This window comes from Sus scrofa, chromosome 8, assembly GCF_054392235.1.
Source record: "Sus scrofa isolate SSC_HxYL_T2T_F1_AM1 chromosome 8, Sscrofa_HxYL_maternal_Yorkshire_Landrace_v2.0, whole genome shotgun sequence".
NCBI classification, from domain to species: domain Eukaryota; kingdom Metazoa; phylum Chordata; class Mammalia; order Artiodactyla; family Suidae; genus Sus; species Sus scrofa.
This window is the reverse complement of record NC_139390.1, coordinates 138,862,696-138,884,497: the sequence shown is the minus strand read 5'-3', so window position 1 is coordinate 138,884,497 and position 21,802 is coordinate 138,862,696. Positions and strand designations below refer to the sequence as shown.

Below are 21,802 nucleotides of genomic sequence, written 5' to 3'. Positions count from 1 at the left end.
TTAAACATCACATCCATCATCTCAATATCGTATTTACTTTTTCTTAGTGAAAACATTTAAGATCTACTCTCTTAGCAAATTTCAACTATCCCACACAGTGTTATCACTGACAGTCTGCATGTTACACATTAGAGCCTCAGAACTTATTTCCCTTATAACTGAAAGTACATACCCTTTACCAACGTCCCCAACTTCTCCCACCCCCAGCCTCTGGCGATCAGTCTTCTACTCTGCTTCAGGAATTCCATTTTTTTTCAGGTTCCACATATAAGTGATATCATGCAGTCCTTGTCGTCCTCTGACTGCTTACTTCACTTAGCACAATGCCTTCAAGGTCCATCCATGTGGTTGCAAATGGCAGGACTTCTAAACTGGCTATTCTCACCCCTGACTCTGATTTGCCATCAAAAGGTGATCACTGAGGCAAACCAAGAGATAAAAGGAGTTCCTGCTGTGCCTCAGTAGATTAAGAATCCGACTAGCATCCGTGAGGATGTGGGTTCAATCCCTGGCCTCCCCCAGTGGGTTAAGGATCTGGCACTGCCACAAGGTATAGCACAGGTAGAAGATGCAGCTCGGATCATACGTTTCTGTGGCTGTGGCGTAGGCTGGCAGCTGCAGCTCCAACTTAACCCCTAGGCTGGGAACCCCACAAGGCACAGATGGGGCCCTAAGAAGAAAAAAAAAAATACAAGCCCAGACTTTTGTAATTAAATTTAAAATAAAAGATTAATAATATTCTCCTTTATAAATATAGATCCTCTATCATCACTAAATTAAATTTCCTAATATTAGCCCATTTTCAAACATTAATACAAGATTTTTTTCAATCACCAAATTAGGTAGTGTATTCTGGTCTATACAACAGAACAACAGGATATGTACTAGTAATGAATGGTGATAGCATCCTATCAATGAAAAGAGTAATATGTCAGAGTTGATAATATAATACAGGATTTGCTATAGTCAGTCTTACGTATTTAAACCAAATAATCGGCAGTATTAACTTGTATATACAGCTTATGCCTGCTGGATTTTCAAATTATTAACCAAAAATTTCTGAATATCCTAAGCATGCCATGTAACTTTTATTGAAATGTTACATTCAAGAGGGAGACAGAGAAATAGGAATCCAATTTTGAAATTGTCTAAATTCACAAAGATATAGCAAAGATAACAGTATAAATTCAATGCCTTGTGTATGTGTAGGACACTTTTAAAATTATAAAACAATGTATAAATACTTTTAAAGCTTATTTGGAATACTGGATGGTGGAAAGAATACTAGACTCATCAACAGATTTTGTTTAAATCTGTTGTTAAAATGGCTATGCTATTTTTTGTCTGTGTGATTTGTCCAGACCACACAGCCTCTCCACTTCTCAATTCATAGCAGGTGTAATAACATTCCCTTCACAAAATTTTGGTCAGAATCAAATTAAGGAACGTACTGTTCCAGTGCCTGACGTAACCCTTGGCACTTGACAGTCAATAAATACTGAATGTTCAAATGAATCTATTTAATAAGAAAGACGTAACCCACACTTAAATTTAAATTTCCTGGAGTTCCCACTGTAGTGCAACAGGATTAGAGGTATCTTGGCAGCACTGGGATTCAGGTTCAATCCCCAGTCCGCACAGTGGGTTAAGGATCCGGTGCTGCTGCTGCTACAGTGTACACGGCTTGGATCTGATCCATGGCCAGGGAATGCTATATGCCACAGGGCAGCAAAAAAAGCAAAAAAATAAAAAATAAATAAATTAAAAATAAGCAAATAAATAAATTTAAATTTCCTGGTACAACTTTGTAAGCTATGAACATGGCCCAGTGCCCCGGAAGTGTTCACCTTCTGTTGCTTGAAAATGTTCTTAAAGCACATGCACAAGAGGACGCACAGCTGATCATGTGCTTCCTGCAGCAGTGAAGCAGCACAATGGAACTAATAACAAACGTGAAGGCATCTGAGCCCACTTGCCAGTCTCTACTTGAGAGACTATTCAGGACATCAGCAATTTTCACTGGAAATTTCCCAGAGAAAGTTCTGCTACTTGGTCAGCAGATATTCAGAGATATACTCTTCCACAAGAAACAGAGAACAAGAACATGAAAACTAAGCCAAAAAAAAAAAAAGTACAGCTGTTGGAACTGCATGACATTCTTATAATTTAATTAAAATCAATTCAATTAGCAAATCACTGAGCAGCATATAAGTACAAAACACTGTGCTGGAGATTTGGAAAAGAAGCCCGAGATATAGTACCCATTTAAAAAAAAAAAAAAAAAAAAAAAAAAAAAGCTCATCATCTTTGATTAGTCAAGACTGGCTCACTAGAGGAAAAAACAATCTGTAATACGTCCTTAACAATAGGCTAAAACCATGAGGTGTCTAGTTCAGAGAAGAAAACTCTCAGCATGGGCATCCACGTTGAAAACATGAACCTCGAATCCTGGGTATGCTGAGAAGCAGCATGTCCAACCGATACGGAGATCCAAGTTCTGACTCCACTAGGACTAACCACCCAGGAGATGCTGAGCAGGCAGGTGGTTGCGCTCTAGTTTTCTGTTTCTTCATCTATAAAACGTTGAGTCTGGATCACATGATGATTAATTCTGTGCAACAAAGTGAAGACAGAGCCTTAAGACGATTCTCGAGCAATGCATAGAATTGGGACAGTTTGGGATTTAAGGAGAATGAACTTTAAAGTGAGGGAAAACCATACACTGTTTGGATGAAAGCAAAGAGATAATCCTTCCCTAGCTGAAAGGAGTAGGACAGTAGCAAGAAAAATGGAAAATCTTCAGCCAGATGGGGCCAAAGATGGCATCTTCTGGGGCCAAAGATGCCAGCCAATCACTTACATCCTAAGTGGAAATGGAAGGCAGAGAGAAGAAGCTCCACTGCCCAAGTCAGTTCTGGCTTTTTGAGTCATTTAACAAATATTACTTGACAACCATAAAGTCGTAGCTGCTACCATTTTTACCACTGTTACCACCAATATCATCACAAGCATCTTTATTATTATTTTAACTATGATCTTTGAGAACATACTCTGTCCCAGGCACGAGGCTAGATTTACAGACAAGAGCTCCAACCTCACAGAATTTCTTCATCACCATCTCCCGAACGTTTAGCCATCATCCACGTTGGGCCCGGGCCACGTGACCGCAGTCCTCCTTCCTACCCCGTCAGATAGGTGGGATTATCACCCCTACTTGATACACAAGGAAGCTAAGACTTAAGAGTTTAAGTCATTTTTTCCAGGATCATAAAGCTGATAACTAGATGCATCGGGATTTAAATCTGTGCACATCTGACTGAAGTTCCTACACTGAGAGGTTACGGGGGGAAAATGCCAATGAGCTTAACTATGACAGCAGCAGCCTCCAGGGCGAAGGTCCTTGCACACCCTCAGGATGAGAGCACCAATCATGTCCTATTGTTATTGTTGCCTTGCGTGGTACATGTGAAAAACTGGCAGTCAGGGCAATATAACCTTGTGAGCAGAACACGGAAACCCCCAAACAGGAAGGCAGAAGAAGCCCTTCAAGGCTGTAAGTGTAACACAGCTTGTTAGAAATATGATATGGCTGTGAACTGCTGAGAAACAGCAGCAGCTAATGGAACCCCTGGGGCTCCCCTGTGAGGAAGTTGATGGCTCTTTTTTCCCACAAAGGTCTTAGGCCAAGTGTGAATCTACAAGACAAAATTTCAATCTCTTCAAACAGTTCTTAAACCGAAAACCTACTGCCCATATGCAATGCAGTAAAGATACTGGTCACGGTCTTTTAAACAGAGCTGTTTACTCTGAAACATCACTTCTAGAAATGCAATGCAATGGTGTAATGAATGCGTATGTACGGACACAAACATGTATTTGTCCAATCAATAAACACTCACTGAATATCTACTCGACATGGGAAAGACAAAACTTGTTCAGATACTCTTCTGGTCTTTCGAGGAGCTCAATGTTCTACTAGACATGGAGTTAAACAATCATTGAGCAAGGTTTTTAAATTGCTAACTCATTACAGCAATGAGAACAAAGCAATGAAAGTTTGGGGGAAAGAGATTATTTTTAGCTAGGGTGATGAGAGAAGCCTTAGAAATAAACACTGTGAAATAATAGAAAATATACATATTGTTCTCTGCCTCTCTCCCTGCCTCCCATGCTGCCTGGCACAGAGCTCCTAAAAATTCTTGTTATTTCCTAAGTAATGAGAGCACTAGGAGCATCTTTTTTTTCTAATCTTTGGTCTTTGACCCCCATTCCTGACACAGAGCTCCTAAATCCCTTGGAGTTCCTGGCTGTTCAAAAGAGCACCTTTTGTTCTACTACGGAAGGAAATTCTTAGTGGGCTCCTGCATAGCTTGGGGATGTGGGCTAGTCACCAGAAAGATCAAGCCATAATGAGAAGCCTGCAACTTCCAGCCCCATCCGCCATCCCCTGGGAGGGGGAGAAGGGCTTGCGAGGTAGCCAGGGATCAATTAGAGCTGTGTTGAAGCCTCCATAAAAATCCCCAAAGCATGGAGTTCAGAGAGCTTCCACTTACCGGTGAACAAGAGTGTTTCCCTGAGTTCTGGTCCTAGCAACAACTGAGTCCAAAGAGGAGGGTGTGGAAACCTCTGATTTGCAGCCAAGCTGGACAGAAGCTGTGGAAAACCTGGAGATGCACTGCCTGTGACTGGAGCTGAAGTGGGGGCTGACTGAGCCCTAATCAGCAGGCTCCGCGCTAATTCCAGTTAGTGTCAGAATCGACCTGAATTGCAGGCTAGTGTCAGGGAATTGCTTGTGCGAAGGAAAAATCCACATTTTATCAGAAGTGACACCAGTGCCACAGTGGTCACAGTCACGGAATTACACCAGTGACTCATGAAAGAGTTGTGGGTGTGAGCAGAGGAAAACAGAGCGAGTTTTCCTTTACACCAACACACACACACTGTAGGCAGCGATGTAGTGTGTGGGAATTTTCTAGGAATGTAGAGAAGCAACTAGCCTAGAGAAATGAAGAGACTACTAACTAAAGATATGCAGAACAGGAGTTCCCGTCGTGGCTCAGCAGTTAACGAATCTGACTAGCATTCATGAGGACGCAGGTTCGATCCCTGGCCTTGCTCAGTGGGTTAAGGATCCAGCACTGCGGTGAGATGTAGTATAGGTCGCAGATGTGGCTTGGATACTGTGCTGCTGTGGTTGTGGGGTAGGCCAGCAGCCTCAGCTACAATTCAGCCCCTAGCCTGGGAACCTTCATATGTCACAGGTGTGGCCCTAAAAAGCAAAAAAAAAAAAAAAAATTAAAACTAAAAAAATAAAGCTGTATATATAACACAAATAGGAATACTTTAAACACAGAAATGGGCCAAGTTACTCTCTGTCACAAATGATACCAAGATGTTGCAACAGCCTCTAGCAATGAACTTGGGAGAGACAAATCAGAAAGGAGCTTCAACTTACAAATCACGTAAAAATTCAGTAGAAACTGGATTTAATTTGCAAGAAATATAACAGTCCAGTAGAAAACACTCTCTCAATCCATAATGTTAAGTATCCCCTCACCTCCTTATGTGAACCTCACACAAATTTCTGTAATGAAATCCGTGAACTTATTATCATTCTACTACAGTGGAGGTAAGTAAAAATCCCTCAGTTCTACAACAGTTTAACACAAACAGGTGTCTTCTCTGTGCCAAGCACTGTGCCCCGACCTTTTATCTGGGGCCTTATCCTGTCCTCCTGGTCAAACATAACTCGCACCCAGGTGGTAGGAAGAACTGAGTTCTGTCATGGATTGAATTGCGTCCCCCCAAAAAGATGTGTTTTTGTCCTAATATCCCAGTACCTTAGAATGTGACCTTATTTGGAAATACAGCCAGGTGGTTTGCAGATGTAAGCAGTTAAGATGAGGCCACACAGGGAGTTTCTGTCATGGCTCAGTGGAAATGAATCTGACTAGTATCCACGAGGACGCAGGTTCAATCCCTGGCCTCGCTCAGTGGGTTAAGGATCTGGCGTTGCTGTGAGCTGTGGTGTAGGTCACAGATTCAGTTAGGATCTGGCGTTGCTGTGGCTGTGGTGTAGCTGGCAGCTACAGCTCCGATCGGCCCTCTAGCCTGGGAATTTCCACATGCCATGGGTGTGGCCCTAAAAACCAGGAGGAAAAAAAAAAAAAGATGAGATCATACAGGAGTAAAATGAGTCCTGAATCCAATAAAACTCGGGCTTCTAATCCATTAAGCAGTAGGTGTCCTTACAAAAAGGGGGCATTTGTACACAGGCAGACGTGCATTGAAGGAAGATGCTACAAGCAAGGAGAGAGGCCTGGAACAGCCTCAGAAGGAACCCATCCTGTCACACCTTGATTCTGGACTTCTAGCCTCCAGAACTGTGAGGTGATAAACTTCTCTTGTTTCAGCCACCGGTTTTCGGTGCGTTGCTCCAGGAGCCCCAGCAAAACAAAACGGTCCTCCCGTTTCTCTTGCTGCTCCCGTGCAGTCTGCTCTCCTCAGGACAACCCCAGGGGCCAGTTATGTCCTGTCTCTTCCCACCACGCTGAGAACAGAGTGCGGATTCCTCCTCGTGAGCCCCGGGCTCTGACTCCGGGCTCCCTCCCTGACCCGATTCTCTGCCCTCCTCTCCCGCACGCCTCTGCCCCTCCAGCCAGCACTGGTGTCCTTGCTGCTTTTCAGAAAAGTCGGGATGCTCCCGCCTCACAGCCTTTGCACTTGCCGCTCCTTCTCTCTAATCCTCTTCCTTCATATGCGCGCTATCTGTGCCTTGGTCCATGCCGACCTCACGGAGAGGTCGCCTGGAGGGACTTGGGGACGAGCCTGTCTAAACAGCACCTCACATCGCCTCTACCCCTCCCCCCAGGGCTGTGCTTTTCTTTACACCAGTCACCTCTTCCTGACACGTTACATTTTCTGTCTTTCCCTCTAAGATGTATGAGGATGGGGACAATGTTTTGCGACTGGTGTATCCTCAGAACTCAGAACAATGCCTGACACCCAGGAGGTAGACCAGCTGACTACCTGGTCAATGACTAAGTGCAACAATCTTCCACATTTGATCTGACATCCTTGGAAATTTTATAAAAAGAAGATATTCGTCAGGCACTAAACATCTCTCGGCACTCCTTTGCACCTGGGACGGGAACGGGCGCAGGAGAGCTCCCTATAAATCCGTCATGGCTCCAGCCCTCAAGAAGCCTGGGACAGAAATAAGTCAGTTCCACGAATTACAAAGGAGAACACAGTCACTTCTACTGGACTCCCAGGAATAAGCAGCAGGGGAGGGTAGGCTTAAAAGAACTTTCCATAAAAAAGAGCCAACATAAACATGCCCAGGGTAGCATGGCACAGGCTGGCGGGTTCGGACAACGAAAAGGACCGAAATACGGTTGGAGCGCAAGAGCTCGGGGGCACAAGAGTGCTACACTTGTGCGGTGAGAGTTGGGGTTCAGTGGGAACCAGGAGACAGATGGCTTATTTCCCATTTTATGGAACGGGGAGTTCATCCTAAAGCCCAAAGAACGTGCCTAAGACCCAGCCTGCTTCTGTAAAGTCTGAAAGGAATGAAACTCAAATCTCTAACAACATGGATCACAATTCTACCACCAGCAGCAGCATACTGTAAACATCATTTTGCAACACCTCAAAAGGAGCACAAAAACATGAAAACAACTGGACGTGTTGGGAGTGGGAGCTTTGGGGTCGTTGTTGGTCTATTTTCCGTGAGAATGTGGCTTGATCAAGGCCCACTGCGTGTTGGCGTACAGTCTCCCCCTTTGCCACTGCCACGCCTCTGTGTCGTGCGATGACCCTGACACATCCACACACCTCTGGAGACAGTGTATCACAGGTGTCTGCTGACTTTGGAGTAATTTAGCCCCAGACTGTGTGGTAGCTCCAGTTTTAACAAAGAGAACAGGCCAGTCCTAGGCAAGGACCACCAAGGACAAGCTGGCTCTTGTACCCACTTTAGTCCGAGCCGCAGGCCTTCCCGGTTATCAGGTTTCCAAGCACAAACCCTCAGTACATTCATCTAGTCTACTTGCTCTCAACTTCCTTAATGAAACCCTTTTTTCTTTTCCTCGACAAAATCTCACATAAAGCCCAGTGTATAAAATCTGTAAAGCGATGTTTCATTCATTACAAATACATTACGCAGATGTAAAGTTGCACCATTTGTTTACAGTAAAAGTGATCAAGGAACACAATGTGGCTTTTTTGATGAAGCAGACATTTTCAGTCCTGACTTACAGATGACAATTTCACAACTGTTATTACCAGCATGAAATTCGGTTCTCTATATTTTGTGTGTATGCATCTTTTTAGGGCTGTACCCACGGCACATGGCAGTTCCCAGGCTAGGGGTCGAATCAGAGCTACAGCTGCCAGCCTGTGCCAGAGCCACAGCAACACCAGATCTGAGCCATGTCTGTGACCTACACCACAGCTCACGGCAACACCGGATCCTTAACCTACTGAGCGAGGCCAGGGATTGAACCCGCATCCTCATGGACACTAGTCAGATTCGTTTCTGCTGAGCCATGACGGAAACTCACATTTTTTTGTTGCTGTTGGAAAATATATTTCTTTAATGGAACTGACTCATAAATCCCTGAGTTTTTAAAAAAAGAGAGATATGGTGTTCCCCTGTGGTGCAGTGGGTTAAGGACCCAGCATCGTCGCCACAGTAGCTCAGCTTGCTACTCCAGCACAGGTTCAATCAATGGCCCAGAATTTTCACATGCTGCACATATGCCCTGGTATCAACATCACTGCCTTGTGAGAACCCCTGAAGTCCAACTACCTGTCGGAGTCCATTCAGCTCAGCTCAAAGAGACAGGCAGAGAAAGGGGGAGAGTGGATCTCGAGGGGCAAACAACAGAGTTGCAGCACAACTCTGTTCCACATTGACCTGAGCTGGCACTGCCCCCCAACACACTCATTCTTCACTCCAGGTTTACATGGCACCTACTCAGAAAGCCCCTGCCTGGCCAGCCCCACCACTTGCTAAATAAAGCTCTCACTCATTATTCTAACTATTCCCCATCCTTCCCCCTCAGATCTTACCACAGTCTGCAGTGAGGGATTTTACATGTCTGTTTATTTTTCATAGCTGTCGTACCTGTGGACCTAACACCGTCTGTGGGTATCGACCATGACTACTAATTCACCTGCGACCTGGCACAGAGGCTGACCTAGTTGGAGCTCCAGAAACATATGATGAATAACTGAATTATGAATGAGCGTGCTAACGTGACAGCATATGTTAATGTGTCTGTGATTTTTGTTATGATAAGTTTGTTTTGGATCACATTTGAATGTTCTTACTGTTCAACAAACAAAAAATATTTAAAAGAGAGTCAAGAAATAAAATCTGACTCAAATATTCACACAACTCTTACCTCGTATTCGTGAAAAACATGAAAATCTCTTGTTCTGTTAGCACTTCCTTATTTTATATATGAAACTAAGTTAAATTGATGAAACAGGCTAAAAATAAGGAAACTAATAATAATAAAAGCATTTGCCAAAAAGAATGTACAAGTTTCCATAACAAATGTAATTTGAACTACAGAAAAAGTTTAAATAAGAAAAGTTAAAAAGAAATAAAAAGTAGTTATTGACCATATTAATCTAATTAATAAAATGAATATTTAAAATAAATAAGCTCATTTATATACCCACACTCACAGCAGCATTATTCACGACAGCCAAAAGAGATAGAACGAACACACATGTCCATCAAGGAATTAATGGATAAACAAAATGTGGCAGATTGATAGATCGATAGATAGCAGGTAGACAGATGTATCATGAATATTATTCAGCCTCACAAGGGAAAGAAATTCTGACACATGCCCTACAACACGGATGAAACTTGAGGACATTAAGCTGAGTGAAACAAGCCAGTCACAAAAGGGCAAATATACTTACGACCCCATTTATAGGAGGTGCCTAGGCTCACTCACATTCATGGAGTCAGAAAGAACAGTGGGGGTTGCCAGGGTCTAAAGGAAGGGGATGATGAGTTGTTGTTTAAGGGGTACAGTGTCACTTTTGCAAGATGAAAAGTTCTGGAGATTGGTTGCAACAATGTGAATACACACTTAACACGACTACGAACTGTATACTTTAAATGATTAATGGTAAATTTTATGTTATATATATTTTACCACAAAAACAAATGTTTAAAAAGGCAGAAAATAAGTGAATACATAAATAAATAAGATCACTCAAAATACTAAAATAAAAATAAGCAGCAACTACAGCAGGACAAAATCGTTGGATTATTATTACCAAAAGAAAGCCATAAATTTCATCGGAGAGTGTGACTTACTACTTTCTGTCATGGTGATTCTGCTGCTCGCTAACGTCAGAGAACCTCAGTTTTAGGCTAATGTGGGAAGCAGCAGAGTCAAGGGCATGAATCCAGACAGATTTCCTGGATTCAAATCTCTGCTTCTTCTATTTCTTACTTGCTGTGTGACCTTGAGTAAACTGCTTAATCTTGCTTTGCTTCAGTTTTCTCATCAGTAAAATAAGGATAATGATATTACATACTTCATAAAATTGTTATAAGAATTTAATTAAGAATTTTTAAATGCTTAGAAGATACTCGTATATTGTGAATTAAATAAAATAAATGCAGTCTCAGAGATACATTAGGCTTCCTTTCCATGAAGCCTTATTCTTCTATTTTCTTTCCCTTTGGGTACAAAACTGGAAGAGTCCAAGCTTCTTCCAATAAACTGCTCTCTTAGGAGGTATTGAGCATTTACTGCAGGCCACACAGCCAGCAAGCGGCAGATCCAGATCCATTAGCTTCTTGATGGTTCTCTGTGCTGTGACCTGGACAACAAGGGCTGTCAGGATCTCCCTGCCTTCCCAGTAAGGTTCCCCAAGCAAGGGTAGAACTCATTACCTATTCTCTTATTAACCCTTCAAGCCTTCCTTTTCCACTCAGCATATGATAGCAGACAGATAAATAATTTATAAACTCAACTCGCTTCCTGGTTTTTATTTTTCCATTTTTCCATGGAGCCTCTTAATTTTGGAAAGAAAACACTTATTAATTTCATGAAGAATATGACCTGAGCATGACCCAATAAAACAAAATAAACATTATCTTTTTTTTTTTTTATCATACCTGCAGTGTGTGAAAGTTCCCATGCCAAGGATTGAACCCATGTCACAGCAGTGCCCTGAATCTTGCCTGTTTTCAACAGAGAATAAAATAATAAATATTTCCTTCTTCAATTGTATTTTATTCTTCAAATAGATTTAATATAGGAAGAAGATAAAGGAAATTTACCTTCAAAAATTTTAAATATCATTACAAAGAGTTGGGTTAAGTACCAAGAATATAAATAATTAAAAAAAGAAAATAGACAATCATAAATAGAGATGACAGAATGTACCTTCCATATAATTGAAAGGCAAAAAAGCAAATACGTACGACTAAAGTGCGTAATAATTGTAAAGAATTAAATGGCCTGGTTTATCTTCTTTGATTAATTTTTAATCTTCACATCTCTTTGCTCTCATTTCTCAACAATCTAAAAGACATCATTTCTCTCATCATTATGTCCCAGAGCCTCGCGGACTATTTAGCACTCGCTGGTTTCTACAGAACACCTAAACATTATAAGCATTGGAGGAACACGAAAGCTCTCCTTACACAGCGCCTTCACTGTCTCTTATCTGGGCCATCTCTAAAATAGAGAATGTTAGCTTTGATTTTGTCATCAGCCTGTTCAGTCCTTCAGCAATTTGTATTCAATGTCTCCTATGTGCCAGGTGCTACATACCAGGAGCTGAAAAATAGCAAGAAATTCCTGCTACATTAAAAGGCTACATTACAACTACAGGGGAAGAATAAATACATTAAAAGGCTACATTAAAAGGCTACATTACAACTGCAGGGGAAGAATAAATAGGCCTTGAAACAAAGGACTTTGTATATTCAAGGCAGAGAGAAGTACCCAAAGACAGGACAGAGCTTGGTGTACTTAAAAAAAATAAAAAACAAAAAAAAATAAAACCAGCAAGGAGGCCAGGAAGGAAGGGAAAGCAGTAGGATATCAGACCAGAGCAGCAGCCAAAAGGAAGGGTAGCCAGGAGGCGTGTAAGGACTTTGAACTGTATTCTGTGTAATCGGAAGCAGGTCCTGTTCACACCTAAGAACCACTCTGGGAGCAGGAAGAGTGCGGAGACCGCAGTCAAGATGGAAAAAGCAGAGACAGAGACACAAATAAGGATATTATTAGTGGAGGCAAGAGCTGATCATGAGTTAGATGAGGTTCGTAGGGGCAGATAAGAAAAACAGCTGGCTCTCTCCTCTTCTCGCCATCCTCTGCGTGACTGAATTAATTCCTCGCCATGTCTTCCGACAAGACTTTCAGGATCAAGCGATTCCTGGCCAAGAAGCAAAAGCAGAATCGTCCCATCCCCCAATGGATTCAAATGAAAACTGGTAATAAAATCAGGTACAACTCCACGAGAAGACATTGGAGAAGAACCCATCTGGGTCTGAAAGGAGCCTCCGCACGTGAGGTGGCACACGTATTTGTGCCGTGTGGTGGTCACTTGCTTGCATCACACTGAAAACAGCACAGCCCCAGTTGGATAGATCAGGAGATGGGTCCTCTTTATGTTGTTGTCTCTTTATAGTGCTTTGCCTCAGAATAAATATGGGAAGGCCAAAAAAAAAAAAAAGAAAAGAAAGAAAAATGGTTGGATTCAGAATATTTTGAATGTGGAAATGACAGATCTGCTGACTGAAGGACTGGATGCAAAAGATAACAATAAATGCTTACTTTATATTTATGAATGTTTCATACAGATTCTGACAACTCATCTGCAACGTTTGAGCAGGACAAGAAATTAAGTCATGCACAACTGCACTAAAAGAAAACACTAAAGTGTTAACTTCCAGAGTTCCCTGGTGGTTCAGCAGGTTAAGAATCTGGTGCTGTCAATGCTGTGGCTCTAGTTCCTGCTGGACATGGGTTCAATTCCTGGCCCTGGAAATTCCGCATGCTGCAGGGGGATGCCAAAAAATAAAAAATAAAAGACACACACCCTGAACATTCATTGTGATTTTTTTTTTTTTTTTTTTAGCAGTTCCCTCCATGGCTCATCATTGCGATTTTTTTAAAAAACAGGGAGTTCCTTAGTGGCCTAGTGGAGGACCTGGTGCTCTCACCTCTGGGGCCCGGGGTTCAATCCCTGGTCTGGGAACTAAAATCCCACATCAAGCCACTGCACACTATGGCCAAAAAAAAAGAAAGAAAGAAAAACAGATTTCTAAATAATTACACCTAAAATGTTTTCTTATACATGTACTGCTCTTGGGTATAGCACCGGCATGGTAGAATTTATTTGGAATTTTAAAGCACATAAACTCAAAATTGCTCACACTTTGATCTTCATTCACTTTTTCTTTACTACGTATCTTTCTCAATTTTAGATTTAGAAAGTTCCAATGGAACATAAACATTTCTATAATTAATAAATAGAAACAGCGCCAAGCTACTGATTAGCTACTATGGAAACAACCTGCAAATTCCAGCTTGTTATTCAACCATTTTAACTTTGATCTACCAATCACTGTTAATTTTTTTTTTTTCCATTCTAGCAACCACTGTTCTAGGGCCTGTGGCATATGTGGAAGTACCTGGGCCACAGCCCCAGTTCCGAGCCACTGCAGAGAAACTGCTGGCTACTTAAACTGCTGCATCATCATGGAATTCTTCTAGCAACATCGCTAATCCACCATTTTAACATCTAAAGAAGCAAGACTCTGCAGCAGAACCAGTACAAACTCTCCGAAGGATTTCCTCACACTTAGTGAAATTTCAAAAAAAAAAAACAAAATCTTGTGTTTGACCTCAGCAGTGTTTTATCTTTGAATTCACTGCTTTGATAACATTTCCTATATGCCGTGCCATTTCTTTATAATATGAACTATTCAACCATTGGTCCTGTACAAATTAATCATATATCTTTACTATGAACTGATAGAGAGTAGTTATTTCTGAAAATCTATTTGCTTTCTATGAATTTCTATAAAACGCCCACAAATTTTTAAATAAGGAAAACAAATCTGAGACATAAACTTATAAAAATCCACACACAACAAATATGATTAGCTCCTGAAGGGGCTAAATTAAGAGACTATAAATATGAACCTAAAAAGTCTGGAACACGAACGCTCCACGAACATGACCTGGGTATAATCCCCATGATGTCAGACTGCAAAGTGATTATAACTTAGGAAAATGAGACAATTGGTTGTGTTGTGTCTAATAGCAGGAAAGACTATAAACAGCAACAGGATATTTAAACTAAAGCACACAACAAGAAGGCCTTAGGGTCACAGTATTTATCCAGCTTTAACTAGGTGAAGAGAGACAAAATGACTGGTAAAGGAAAAAATATTTTTAAAACAGGCAATTTATCACTCAAGTTCTGTTCCGAGTACAATGCGCAAAAGGAATTGCATCCCACTTCATCATTTGTAACTGCATGTCTAATAGCTGCCTCCCCCCGTTGGATTATAAACCCCACGAGGGGAAGGACCATGTCTGTGCACCACCATATCCACAGTGCATTCAGTCAGAAGGGGATTCCATCACCCCACTCCTGGTGGACATGAAGATATATTTCCCTAAGCTTACTTACCGCATCTTCCTGTCCCTTTACGTACTCTTCATGTGAGAGAAGTGAAAATTGGGAAGAACTATTGGGCATTCTCTGTTGCACCATTCTCTTTGATGGCCGCTGCCTGCCTACAAGAAGGTGTTTTTCACTGCACCTCTAGAACTTAATTCCCTGGGCAGAAAGGTCTATCCTGGTCTAGCACTGCAGGGACGTGTGGACAGGTATCTCTAATTCTGAGATTTCGCTGAGCGGTCCACTTGGCTCTCTCACAAATCCATGTCCTCACGCTTATTCTATGGGCAACGGTCTGGTCTTTCACTTCCATCTGCCTTGCTCTTTTTTTTCTTAAATTATTCAGAATCTAGGAAGGGAAGGAGAAGGTCTTATTTATTTGATGCTCTTGAATCCCTACCAATAGCACAATATCTGACTTACTGTAGTTGCTTAGCAAATATTTGTTGACTGACTGTAGAGATTACCATAAAAGGTTGGTTCTGCTATTTAAGTCCTCTGCCAACAGGTAGAATTAGCATACCACAGGTTGAAACTTGAAGGCTTACGTCTGCACTATTGAGAGCCTACTTTTCAGATAAAATAACAGATCCCTGTGGCTCTGATATCTAGGCTGGGCTAGCATATCCTACTGGGATATAGGAGCAATGTGTTAAGGAGATCCTAGCAGGTAGGAGACTGGGGTGGATATGGGACATCACTTGACCAAAGACTTTGATAGAGAGAAGTGAGCTCTCGGGAAAGACTATTCAATTAAAAGGAAGTACAGGAGTTCCCATTGTGGCGCAGTGGTTAACGAATCCGACTAGGAACCATGAGGTTGCGGGTTCGATCCCTGCCCTTGCTCAGTGGGTTAACGATCCGGCGTTGCCGTGAGCTGTGGTGTAGCTTGCAGACGCGGCTCGGATCCCGAGCTGCGTCTTAGATTAGACCCCTAGCCTGGGAACCTCCATATGCCATGGGAGCGGCCCAAGAAATGGCAAAAAGACAAAAAAAAAAAAGGAAGTACAGAAAGGAAAAACCTAGGCATGAAGCCAAAGGGATAAAAAACAGGGATATAGAAGAGAATGAGCAAGAACTTGTCCTCCAGAGAGGACAAGCTCTGGAGAAACAGCTGGATCAGACTTGCATACAGCTACAGTGAGTTTTACACAAATTCTCTGACTGGAGCTGGGGTGGGAAGGGGCAAGGAGGGAGCTGGTCAGATCGTATTTGTTTGGCTGGCTTTTGGGCGGTAGCAGTAATGGCCCGAGATGGGGAGAAAGTCCTTCAAGCTTAAACAAAGAACTAAATTGGTTTACTTGAACAAGAAAAGATCATTTCTGGCCTGATTCCACTTAATTTTGCCAATGATTTTCTGTTCTTGGGTATTATTACCAAAATATACTCATGAAAACAGCTATGTATTAAATTCAAAACGATAAATTAGAGCTTCCTTTCACAATGACCAACTATTTAGGTGCAGGCCTTTACCAAATTATACAATATTTAATTTTATCAATTTACCCAGCATCCTGTCTTCTAAAAAGCAGTTCCTGCTGTTTGTTCTCGAGGCTCAGGCTGGACGAGTGTGAATCCCTGAGCACTTACCTCCAAACTGCTGGCGCTGCCTCGGCCGGTGTTCTATCCCACCCCGCACTCTAGTCAACGGAAATGAAGGGAGAGCCTGGGCGCCTTGTTTGGAGCATTGCTGTCATTCACCTCATAGGGTGAAAGAAAAGTAAAAAGAAAAAGAGGCAGCTACATAGTTCATGTTGACATGAAAAGAGTGAACTGAACTTTCTTCTCCAAGGAGCGTTTTTCTAAGTTATTTTTTATAGTCTCCTAATATTAGTCATTTATATTGTTTAATTGGACCTAGTTGATTTTTTTTGTATGAAATACAATGTACTACTTGAGTATAACTAATTCTAAGCCATTACTAACATAGTGAGAAGTCTTTTCTTTAAACATTATTTTAGGAGTTCCCTTCATGGCTCAGTAGTTCACCCGGCTAGGATCCATGAAGATGAGGGTACAATCCTGGCCTCGCTCAGTGGGTTAAGGATCTGGTATTGCCATGAGTGTGGTGTTGGTCAGACACAGCTTGTGTCTGGTGTGGCTGTGTCTATTGTGTAGGCTGGCAGCTGTAGCTCTGATTCAACTCCTAGCCTGGGAACTTCCATATATCCGCAGGTGCAGCCCTAAAATGCAAATATACATATATGTGTGTGTGTATTTAAATATACACACATAAATATGCAGAAAAAGTTTAAAATTTAAAAAATCATAAAACTATTAAACAAATGGTAAATTATCGATGTAAAGAATAACAGTACTATAATCATGTTAGAAAATTCACACTATTTAAAGAGTCATGATGTATAATGCAACTCATAATTTACCTCAAATAGTTCTGAAAAAATATGTTTGTTTTTCGGGGGGTTTTTTGCCTTTTGAGGGCCACACCCATAGTATAAGGAGGTCCCAGGCGAATCAGAGCTATAGCCGCCTGCCTACACCACAGCCATGCCATATCCAAGCCATGTCTGCAACCCACACCACAGCTCATGGCAAGGCTGGATCCTTAACCCACTGAGCGAGGCCAGGGATTGAACCTGCAACCCCATGGTTCCTAGTCGCTGCACTATGACGGGAACACCAGAAAAAATATATGTTTGTAGAAGACGCACATGGTTTATATAAAACATGCCACAGTTACCATATGGCATTGTACACTACTTATTTTTTGTCAGTTAATGTGTATACACGTTGTAGCTATGACTAAGGACATAAAAATGTGTATGATTATTAACATTTATGCACAACTCTAAAATTAACAACTAACAAATATTAACACCAAACATTACAAGTTCAAGAGTGAACACAAGAAGAATCAAGCAGATTCTCACAGAGTCAATTCAGTTATTTGCCAAATGATTTGTGAGGTGACGTTTATTACTAATCTTTATGAGAACTTGAATTAAAAGAGCAAGATGTGGTATATATACACAATGGAATACTACTCAGCCATAAAAAAGGATGACATAGTGCCATTTGCAGCAACATGGATGGAACTAGAGAATCTCATACTGAGTGAAATGAGCCAGAAAGACAAAGACAAATACCATATGATATCACTTATAACTGGAATCTAATATCCAGCACAAATGAACATCTCCTCAGAAAAGAAAATCATGGACTTGGAGAAGAGACTTGTGGTTGCCTGATGGGAGGGGGAGGGAGTGGGAGGGATCGGGAGCTTGGGCTTATCAGACACAACCTAGAATAGATTTATAAGGAGATCCTGCTGAATAGCATTGAGAACTATGTCTAGATACTCATGTCGCAACAGAAGAAAGGGTGGGGGAAAAAACTGTAACTGCAATGTATACATCTAAGGATGACCTGGCCCCCTTGCTGTACAGTGGGAAAATAATAAAAAAAGAAAAAGAAAAAAAAAAGAGCAAGAAACAAGGTGTCAGTGACTTCCTGCCTCTGGAAATCCTGACTACTGACTTGAGGGCACAAAACTTGCCTAACACTCTGCCTTTCCAATGTTATTGTATAAAAGTGAATCCAACGATAGCAACAGGATCCATCTAAGTAAATACCATTCAAATCATTGGTCATTATGTAACTGTAATATAAGTACAAACATAAGCACGTATAAAGAGAAATAGTCATAAGTAACACAAATTATACCCATGACCTTTCTGTTTCCAAAAGGAAACACAGATGTGTGAAATGTATTCAATACAATAGCTCGCTATTTTATTTCTAGTCCCCCAAACACCACCTGGCACAAAGTAGACAAATAATAAATTTTTGTTAAATGAATTAATGGATAAAAGATATAATACCTGTAATAGAGCAAAAGTTAAAATATAAAAAACTCAATATGCTAGACTTTAGCAACAAACATCCAACTATTTATTAATATTGGGATCTTGTTGTTAGGACACACTATATTCAATAGATATTTGTTCCCCTATGAATGTAGCCTAAAGATGAGCTACTCTTCAAACAATGGGAATAACTTCAAAATTGACAGATATATATATATGGCTATATGTACATATATAGCATGCACATGCACACACAGGCACAACTTGTCCATGTTTCAAAAGTATTAAGGTTACACTTTAAAGATATTAATGTTGAGGAGTTCCCGTCGTGGCGCAGTGGTTAACGAATCCGACTAGGAACCATGAGGTTGCGGGTTCGGTCCCTGCCCTTGCTCAGTGGGTTAACGATCCGGCGTTGCCGTGAGCTGTGGTGTAGGTTGCAGACGCGGCTCGGATCCCGCGTTGCTGTGGCTCTGGCATAGGCTGGCAGCTACAGCTCCGATTAGACCCCTAGCCTGGGAGCCTCCATAGGCCACAGGTGTGGCCCTAAAAGAACGAAAAACAAAAAAAAAAAAACCAACAACAACAAAAAAAAAGGCAAACAAAGCCTTGAATTGTAAAGGAATAATGAAACCTTTTCCTCCTTTTAACTTTGAACTTATGCAAAGTACTTTATAAAAGAAAGAAATAATAATAGCTAATACTTAGAAAGCACTCAAAGTGATACACATATTTAATTTAACCCTGTCAGATTGATGCTATTAATTCTCCTGATTTTCCAAATGAAAAAACCGAGACAGATTTCTTGAAAGCACATAGCCAGAATGCAGCTGCAGCAGCCTGGAGTCCAGGTTCATAACTGCTGTGCGACTCTGCATCTCAGTGGCAGATGAGACTCAGGTGACATGATAGTGTGAGACGAAGGACGATACCACGATACAGAATCTGCAACAAAACCTCAGAGCTAAATTTATTACTTAGGAAGAACTATGCTGCCTACACACGAGCTCCCCAAGCAGACAGACTGCTGACACTGCACGGACTTTTAGGAAGCATGGTGTCCAGAGACAGCAGCAGAGGGGGGCTGACATTAACCGCAGGAGCTTGGGACTGGAGTCACAGAGTCACACTGCTGCTAATAGTTAGATCTTCAAAAGCACCTTCATTGGAGTGAGTCTGGCTGCCTTTCAGAAGGAAGGAGCTGTCACTGGTTGGTTTGCCCACAGAAGTATATTCACTCAGGTGAGTTGTCACTGATTTATTAAACAGGTTTAAAACCAGTTCTGGTGGTTACTTGCTACCACAGCTAAGAAACAATCAGTCTTTTACTAGTGGGAACTATCATTCTTAAACCTCACTGTTGGTCTTCCTTCAGGCAAAGCTGCAGAAGAAACCATCAAGAATGGACTGACACTGGATTAGGCTCCAAAATATAAAACTTCTCCTACAGCTCAATACAAAAAAAAAAAAATCAAAAAACAGCCAGAAGGTCTAAACAGATATTTCTTCAGAGAAGACATACAGATGGCCAAAAAACACATGAGAAGATGTTCAGCATCACTAATTATTAGAGAAGTGCAAATCAAAACTACTATGAGATACCACCATACACCCGCCAGAATGGCCATCACACAAAAGTCTACAAATAATAAATGCTGGAGAGGGTGCAAAGAAAAGAGAATGTTCCTACAGTGTTGGTAGGAATGTAAACTGGTACAACCACTGCAGAAAACTGTATGGAGGTTCCTCGAAAAAAACTAAAAAATACGACTACCATATGATCTAGCATCCCACTCCTGGGCGTCTATCCAGAGAAAACCATAATTCAAAATGATACATGGGATGGAAATCCTATAAAATTGGATTATGATGATCATTGCACAACTATAAATATAATAAATTCATTAAGTAATTTAAAAAAACCAAAGTGATACATGCACCGCAATATTCACTGCAGCACTGTATACAATAGTTAAGTCATGAAGCAACCTAAGTGTTCATCAACAGAAGAATGGATAAAGAAGATGTGATACATATGTATACGCTGGAACATTCACCATTAAAAAAAAAAAAAAGAACGAATTAATGCCATTTGTGGCAACATGAATGGACCTCGAAATTAACATACCAAGTGAATTGAAAGACACACATTGAAAGACAAACATCATATGATATCACTTATATGTGGAATCTTAAAAGGGATACAAAATTATTTGCAGAACATAAACAGAATCACAGACTTTGAAAAACTTATGGTTGCCAAAGGGGGCAGTTGGGGAGGGAGGGTGGGATGAATTGGGGGTTTGGGATTGGCATAAGTGCACACCGAGGTATATGGAATAATTAGCCAACAGGGACCTGCTCTATAGCGCAGAAAACTCTACACAATATTCTGGGATAATCTATATGGGAAAAGAATCCGAAAGAGAATGGATGTGTGTCTATGTATAACTGAATCACCTTTTTGTACAGTAGAAATTATCACAACCTTGTAAATAAACTACACTTCAATAAACCTTTAAAAAAAAGAATTTTCCAGATCATCACTTTGATAGGCAGATCCGTTGTAATGGTTTTCAATCCTATCCATTCCAGTATATACTTTTGATAATAAATTATTTTATCTCCCTCTTTTACCACCACGGAATAAAATTTATGAATAACACAACCTACCTATGTATACAATTTTGAAGCATCAATATAATGCATCAACTGTGAGATAAAAAAGAAATAATATTTTATGTATACATATAGTATTTAAATGTTCAGGAATGGTTCCACTAGAAAAGAAAAAGAATTCAGATGTTTGCCCTCTTTTAATGAATAAACTCAGATTTAAGAAAAGGCAATATTCAACTGAATATTGTCAAACTTTCTTCTCTGTATTTGTCATTTTAAAATAGGTGATAAATAAATATATTCAGAATTGGATACATGAGAGAGAAAGGTTCTTTCAACATGGATTCAACACCTATAAATGCAGAATGATTCATTTTAACAATTCAAATTCCACAAGTGACACTGCCTTCAGTAACATATTTTGAATTCCTTATCAACTCCTAGTAACTGAAAACATAAAAAGATTGTATAAAATCCTTCCTCTACTTACACAGTAATTGCATTCCTAGAAAATTCAGTGTATATGAAAATCTTGACAAAATATAAAGGTTTGTCTCTCATGAGCTACTCATAAGTCACGCAGAATATGGGACAATTTTTTATTGTATATGGAGAATGTGTCTCCAACATTGCAAAATATACAACCCTCTTCTTCCTAGACAATTAAAGGCCAA

The 21,802-nt window shown here is 40.8% G+C and overlaps 2 protein-coding genes across 7 annotated transcripts in view; one reads left to right on the top strand and one right to left on the bottom strand.

Annotated features, from left to right (window-relative positions):
• MAPK10 (mitogen-activated protein kinase 10) overlaps positions 1–21,802 on the bottom strand; it is a 454,812-nt gene that overhangs the window by 294,974 nt on the left and 138,036 nt on the right. For 4 of the 6 annotated variants that reach the window (XM_084973669.1, XM_084973666.1, XM_084973657.1 and 1 more), the window contains one exon: positions 11,156–11,221. The exons of 1 other annotated variant lie outside the window; for it this stretch is intronic. The gene's annotated coding sequence lies outside the window, so the exon portion shown is untranslated. Of the gene's footprint in view, positions 1–11,155; positions 11,222–11,686; positions 11,823–21,802 lie in introns of those variants that run through there. One more of the 6 variants, XM_084973655.1, reaches the window with a different exon arrangement.
• On the top strand, positions 12,376–12,915 carry LOC146401090 (large ribosomal subunit protein eL39-like). Its single transcript, XM_084971141.1, has 2 exons — positions 12,376–12,556; positions 12,851–12,915. The coding sequence occupies exons 1-2, from the start codon at positions 12,388–12,390 to the stop codon at positions 12,913–12,915; spliced, it is 234 nt and encodes a 77-aa protein (XP_084827267.1). The 5' UTR covers positions 12,376–12,387.

Bases quoted from the DNA above. Each gene is read 5' to 3' on its own strand.
- LOC146401090 (XM_084971141.1), top strand. From the start codon at position 12,388: ATGTCTTCCGACAAGACTTTCAGGATCAAGCGATTCCTGGCCAAGAAG. The intron at 12,557-12,850 runs GTGAGGTGGCAC...TGTTTCATACAG, and splicing joins TCTGAAAGGAGCCTCCGCAC to ATTCTGACAACTCATCTGCA.